Genomic DNA, 7,144 nt, shown 5'->3' with positions numbered 1-7,144 from the left:
TTCAGTGTGGAGCGGCAGAGATCAGTCCACACCACAGCAGCTGCTGGACAAACTCTCTGAACAGAGATCCAGAGACACACAGGACTCACAGCTCACTTTACTCTGTTCTACTGATGCTCAGGAGAGTGTGTGTGACAGTAATCAGGGTGATCAAACCTCCACAGAGTCTCTGACTTCTGTCTGTAACGCTGGAGAACAGCAGATGCTGCAGACACCAGTGAAGATTGAAGTGAAGCAGCAGGAGGAGATAAAAGAAGCTAGCACAACAGATAAATGATGATGATGATGTGTTCAGTGAAGATTAAAGTCAAGCAAGAGGAGATAAAAGAAATCACAACAGAGGAACAATGGATTGATGAAGATGATGAACAGCAGATGCTGGAGACATCAGTGAAGATGTGTTCAGTGAAGCTCGTGGACTGCAGGAACCTGATGAAGATGAGAAGAGAACCCACAACAGAGGAGCAACAGAGATATGAAGATAATGATGATGGCATTTCTTCAGGTATGTTGCATTCTTTAACGTCATGTTCGGCTTGCCTTTTGCCTGTTCTGCAAAATAATCAGGTGTGTTTCTTCATGTGCACGTCTGAACGTTTAAAGGCATTCCATGTCACTTCGAGACATCTTTACAGATCGCATGCCATAGTGAAATACCCGCCTTTTGTCGGATGCTCATTTTAAACCCTGGGTAGCTATACAATATATATCAAAGCACTCATAAGTTTATCATCTATATTGAGATGTTTTTTCTCTACAAATATTGATACCATTTTATCACCCAACTCTAGTGCGCACACCACAAAAGCTTTGAAACACTGGTGAGTGTCAGACATCTCATAAGGCAGTCCATAAACCCCTTTGGAGGAACGTTGTGAAAGTTTGCACAATGATAGAGGACACTCTGATCTATAAATGACCAGAATTTGGTCTGTCTGGCCCTGTAATCACTGCTTGCAGCTATATTATATTTTAAATGTCTTTAGGCCACTGTTTTTTCCTTCACAAAATGTTACGGTTTGTTTTATAGAATAGTTACACCGACCTATTACATGATGAGCCAAGCATGGTCTAACCTGTGGTATTTTTTACAAATTAAACTTCAAAGCCTTCTTCATCGCCATCTCCATGAGCATGGACCAAGCTCCTGCGTAAATTCTGATTGTAGGAGAAATTAAAAACAGCAAAAGCCAACATTTCCAATAAAAGCACAACTCATTAAACTGATCTCTCATCCTAATATCTAAAGTTTCTAGTCTATTGTATATATTTACCCTAATATGAATCACTGATCAGTTTGTAGTTGATGTTTGTCTCTGTACCTCATCAGTGCTGTTTATAATGGCAAGTCTGTCTAGCTGTTTGAGATGACTGACTTCTGTTGTGCTTTAAAGTTGAACGTTCTCTGTAGAAGTCTATTGAGTCGGATAAGTTTAGTGGTTTCCGCTGCAATATCGAGCGTTTCTCTCTGCAGTATGCCAGAACTCTGGCTATCCTATCTCTAGAGCATGCTGGTTGGCGTGCTGTGCTAGTTTGTGAACCAAGCTTCATTCGCCTCTTGCAGATGCATGTTTGATATAGGGCTGCACAATTTATCGTTTCAGCATCGACATCGCGATGTGCCCATCCGCAATAGTCACATCGCAGAACGTATAGTCACAATATTTTTTTCCAATAGGAAATGTAGCATTATATCTGTATGATATTACATAATTTACTCCGATTTATGGGTTCATAGATATACAGAGTTTATTATAATAAAAAAATTTAATTGCTGCACGTTGTTGACGTGAAGGCTCTGCTTGCGCCAAAAGAAATGGAGGATTTCCTTACAAAATGAAATGCATTGTCAGTTATATGGAAATATTTTGTCTACCGACAGGATGATGTTGACCAAAAACAGGTACTTTGTCGAGATTGTCTTGTAATTGTTGCCACAACATGAGGAAACACGACCAATTTGTTTGATCATTTAAGTCAGTACCACAAATCTTTGTATGTCGAGTGCAAAGCCAGATCTGAATGCCGTCCAAAGCAAAAAAAATGATGCCTTTGCCAGTGTAACACCATACGAGAAAGTTTCCAGACGGCAGATTCAGTAGCATTTCACCTTGCGAAAGACATGGTACCAATTAACACGTTTACCAAAGATGGTTATAAAAACATGATCCGGTCGCTTGACAAGCGGTATGTAATAAAATCAGGCAACTATTTTTTTAAGTTATTTCTTTTAGAAACAGTTTATTTTTTGTTGTATTTTTGTAAACCACTCAGGGTTGGTGTGTAGCTGCACTGTTTTCCCCCAAAGGGTTTAAATTGAAAGATATTTATTGTTTACATTTCTTAAAAAAAAAAAAAAGAGGTTTGTAATCTAATTTGTAATATAATAAAATGTTAAATTACTTATTTTGTCATTCACATTAATGCCCTATTGTAATAATGAAACTTCCTTGGTGTAATGCTCTGTTTGAACCTGGTTGGAGTACAGAGATAAAGCCTCCTGTAATCTCCCGAATCCCTTCTAGACACCACACTTCAATCACAAATGAGCCCCTTTATTTTAGGGTAAGCAACATGCATTATTAATATCATAACATGTTAGATCATTGACTTTAGGTTGAATTGATAGAGGAGTATTGCATGAATACAATGGAACCATGGTGAATTAAACAGTGTATTAATTATTATAATAAAATAATCTACCCAAAATAAGTCAAAAAGTAAAAAGTCATTTTCAGTTTCTTTTCCATGAAGATGCAGTTCCCTACAAAATCACCCCAATCATTCTAGAATAATTAATTCTTCTCAAATAGAGCTATTCATGTCATCTGGCGAAGTCGATCTGTATTTTTTCGTATCGCAATATATATCGCAGAAAAACAAAATATCGCAATGTCAGTTTTTTCCAATATCGTGCAGCCCTAGTCTGATATGAACAAAGTCTTTCTAGCAAGTCAGTCCACTGTCGGCCATCTTTGGAATGCTCCCGGGAGACTATTTCCAGTCATGCCAGGTCAGCTCCTGTCTACTTGAATGGAGATAGACAGAAATCTCAAAAACGGTTGGTCAAGATTACAATAAAAAAACATTTCAAATCAACAATAAAATCTGACAATACTGGAATCATAGATTGTGATTCTTTACCTCATTTTACGTAAAAAAAAAACGCAATTTTCTCGTCTTGTACAGCTGATGCGCATGCACGTTTTAGAGTTGATTGACAGGTGATGTCTATCTAAACGTTGATTGGCTCTTTTAACTGTAAGGCAGGACTTCCTTTCTACATCCATTGACTGTTGGGCGCTCAGAGCTTCTGTTTGAGCATTTCAATTTCTCCCATTCATTTTAACAGAAGTGGCCCATCTCCGCTAAATAATCTCTGACATGAGTGGAATATTTAGTGCTTATAAAGTGCTGAATGAGATGAATACAATTATAATTGCTTTGGCTATGGTTTAACTTTCACAGAACTTTAAATGCAGTAAAATCCCGGAAAACTTCACCTGCCAAGTGACCATTAAGAGTAACAGAGTTACCCGCCACCGCTGATTTCCACCAGTATTTGACAGGTGTTAATGTCAAGCCCTGATGACTATAATCATGAAATACAGTTATCAGCCATAATTGACAGTATAAATAAATACTGTTTGCATAGCAAAAATCATACATCAGTGATGGACATTTGTTGTGCTCTGACAAAAAAATATGGTTCAATTAGATTTTTTTGCACATTTGTCCCTCTTGAATTGATTTGTCAATTTACTGTGTTCATTGTAGAGCTGATGAAAGGGAGAACAGAACGTCGAGAGCTGAATAAAGTGGAGGAGAAACTTCAGGATCAGGAACATCATGACTTAAAGACTGAAAATAATTTCTCACCAAATATGAATCCAAGAAGATCAGCCAAAAATCCTAACAGCTACACTCAGTGTGGAAAGAGTTTCATTACATTTACATTTACATTTATGCATTTGGCAGACACTTTTATCCAAAGTGACTTACAGTGCACTTATTACAGGGACAATCCCCCCCAGGGCAACCTGGAGTTAAGTGCCTTGCTCAAGGACCCAACAGTGGCATCTTGGTGGTGCTGGGGCTTGAACCCCCGACCTTCTGGTCAGTAACCCTGAGCCTCAACCACTGAGCCACCACTGCCCATACGCAAGTTTCATATTGCGTATGTCGGCACAGCAAGCATTGGACTTGCTACAAAATATTAATGAGATGGAATCGGAGGGCGAGGAATGTGAGGTGTTCAATGGAGAGGAGGAGAGAGACGATGGAGGTGGCGTTGATATTGAATCTGATTCAGATTCAGAATCAGACTCTGAAATTGAGTGTGCTGGGGACTCATTCCAAGAGGTTGCAAGAGATGGCACAGTATGGGTTGACCAAAATCTTGGCAACCCTCGGGGTAGAGCCCAAGAGGCCAATATGATGAGAGAACCCCGAGGGCCAACTTCTTATGCCAAGGGCAAAATTACAAGTCCATTGAGCAGCTTACTGTGTTTGATTGACTCAGAAATGTGGCAAAATATACAAAAGTACACTGATGCGGAAGCTGGGCGGAATAATGCTGAAAAGTTCAAACTGACAGATGATGAACTAAAAGCATTTGTTGGTCTCGTTTATTTGAGGGGTGTTGTGGGAAGCAAAAGCATGAGATTGGATGACTTTTGGTCTAAGGAATTTGGACACTCTTTTTTCAAAGAGACAATGTCTCGACAGAAATTCAGAGATATCATGCGCTATCTGCGGTTTGATGACAAGAGCACGAGAGCTGCCCGCCTTGTGACAGATAGATTTGCCATGATATCTGAGATATTTGACAAATTTGTGAAAAACAGCATTGCTTCATACACACCCGGTGAGAACATAACAGTTGATGAACAACTCTTCCCTACCAAGGCGCGCTGTCGTTTCACGCAGTACATGGCCAATAAACCGGACAAATTTGGCATAAAATTCTGGGTGGCCGCTGATGTTGAAACAAAATACATGCTGAACGCACATCCCTATCTAGGGAAAGACGACAGTAGGCCGGCTGATCAGCGGTTATCTGACAATGTTGTCGTGCGTCTGGTCGAGCCTTTCCTGGGAAAGGGAAGAAATGTAACGACAGGCAATGTCTTCACCTCATTGCAACTGGCAAACAATCTTTTGGTGAACAAAACCACCATTGTTGGCACAATGAATAAAATCAGACGAGAGATGCCCCGAAGTACACATGCACAGTCTGAAAGATTTTCCACCAAGGTAATGAGGGCTGGAAAAGTCACACTCACTATCTACCAGGCAAAGCCAAAGAAAAATGTATGCATCCTGAGTACAATGCATCAGACAGTTTCAACTGATAATGGCGCAAAGAAACTGCCCAATACAGTTTCCCACTATAATAGCACTAAAGTTGACGTTGATGTAATGGACCAGATGACACGACAGTACTCAGTAAAGAGTGGATCCCGTCGCTGGCCTATAGCTGTGTTTTACAACGTCTTGAACCTGGCTGCAATTAATGCACACATTCTGTACAAACAGTGCATGAACGTAACCATCAGCAGAAAGCAATTTATTCTTGAGCTGGTAAAGGAGCTTTGTGCACATCAAAAAATGGCAAAGGCAGTGGGTGTAGTAGCGCAGAAGCTGACTTATTCCTCTAACCTCTTTCCCGCCTGCCAAAAGGAGACAATGTCAAGTCGGCAGATGTTCAGGGAACAAAACTCTTGAGATCTGCCAGGCATGTAAGCGATTTGTCTGTGGCGCATGCTCCAAGAAGTCACCAAAGGTGTGTTTGGAATGTTGAAACGTGAGAACAATTTAACGTTCCGCCTCCTTTTTTACAGTTGTTTTTCAAGTTCAATAAATGGTAAAAATGCAGCCTCTCTCATGTCTTTATTGTAAACTACACACACAAAACAACGACACTTATACACCATGTGCTGTTTTCACAATGGAGTCAAAGTGTGTCTCGCACTTCAGGTCCTGTGAGATGGTAGTGCCCAGGAACCGGAATGACTCCACTGCTGCCTCAGTGCTGTTTAGAATGGTGAGGGGGGTCAATGTTTGGGTGCTCCTCCTAAAGTCAGAATCAACTTTATTGCCAACTGTGCTTACACATACAAGGAATTTTGTCTTGGTGAAAGGAGCTTCCAGTGTACAACAATACAAACTAACTACACAAAAACAGCAGCAAGACATAGATGATAATAATAATTTAAAAAAAATAATAATAATCATACATATACGTACATCCACATGCAGTCACACTCCTAAAGACATACATACATACACATACCCAGTGCAAATCTGTTATATAATTACAACAAAATAAAAGGAGTGGTGGTGGCTTAGTGGGCTAAAGCACATTACTGGTAATCAGAAGGTTGCTGGTTCGATCCCCACAGCCACCACCATTGTGTCCTTGAGCAAGACACTTAATCCAGGTTGCTCCGGGGGGATTGTCCCTGTAATAAAGGCTCTGTAAATCCCTTTGGATAAAAGCGTCTGCCAAATGCATAAATGTAAAGTACAGCTGCAGTAGCAACAGATCAAGGCCATTAGCCAAAACAAAAGCTGTGGCCTGCCCAAATTAGCATTCAATTGTGTGTGTGTGTGTCGGAGAGGGGGTTGGGATGTTGGAAATGTATATGGTGGAGTTACAAACATCTCAACATTCACAGTTCAAATTACTGGTTGACACATGTGAAGATACTTTTGGATTTATATTCTGCATTTAACACCATCCAACTGCACATTTTAGCAAAGAGACTAGAAACACGGTTAACAAGAGAATTATGCTATGGATACCTGATTTCTTAAGCTAAAGGGCCCAACAGATAGGACAGTATCTCTTTGAGAAAATTATCCCTAGTGTAATATCTGTACTCAATAATGTGCAGTAATATTGAGCTTTTCTTATGTTGTTTTGTGCTGTTGTTTTATATGATGTGTGTGGTGTGAGTATTGAGAACTGTCAAGTGTATACTGCAAAACCAGTTTCCCCAAGGGGATAAATAAAGCTCTCTACTACTATCCTCGCTACCATTGATGAAGAAGGTATTTATTAAGTTTAACGTCACTGCGGGTAAAGATATTTACCACCAAAAGAGTATCAAAACATTTAGTAGCCTACAAGAAAACGCAC

General features: G+C 40.0%; 1 protein-coding gene across 2 annotated transcripts; it reads left to right on the top strand.

The window, feature by feature from the left end:
• The first annotated feature begins 274 nt into the window (after positions 1-274).
• On the top strand, positions 275-6,485 carry LOC127625260 (piggyBac transposable element-derived protein 4-like). 2 transcript variants are annotated; one of them, XM_052100435.1, is made up of 2 exons: positions 275-505; positions 3,778-6,485. In XM_052100435.1, exon 2 carries the CDS (start codon positions 4,180-4,182, stop codon positions 5,725-5,727), a length of 1,548 nt encoding a protein of 515 aa, XP_051956395.1. In that variant the 5' UTR covers positions 275-505; positions 3,778-4,179; the 3' UTR covers positions 5,728-6,485. Both variants share the same exon structure in this region, with proteins under 2 accessions (XP_051956395.1, XP_051956396.1).
• The last annotated feature ends 659 nt before the right edge of the window (positions 6,486-7,144 follow it).

This window comes from Xyrauchen texanus, chromosome 31, assembly GCF_025860055.1.
Source record: "Xyrauchen texanus isolate HMW12.3.18 chromosome 31, RBS_HiC_50CHRs, whole genome shotgun sequence".
Taxonomy (NCBI): Eukaryota; Metazoa; Chordata; class Actinopteri; order Cypriniformes; family Catostomidae; genus Xyrauchen; species Xyrauchen texanus.
Note: the sequence above shows the minus strand (reverse complement) of the source record. Positions and strands in the feature narration are given on the sequence as shown.

What these genes read in the sequence shown, in the direction of transcription:
- LOC127625260 (XM_052100435.1), top strand. Translation starts at nt 4,180, where the DNA reads ATGTCGGCACAGCAAGCATTGGACTTGCTACAAAATATTAATGAGATG.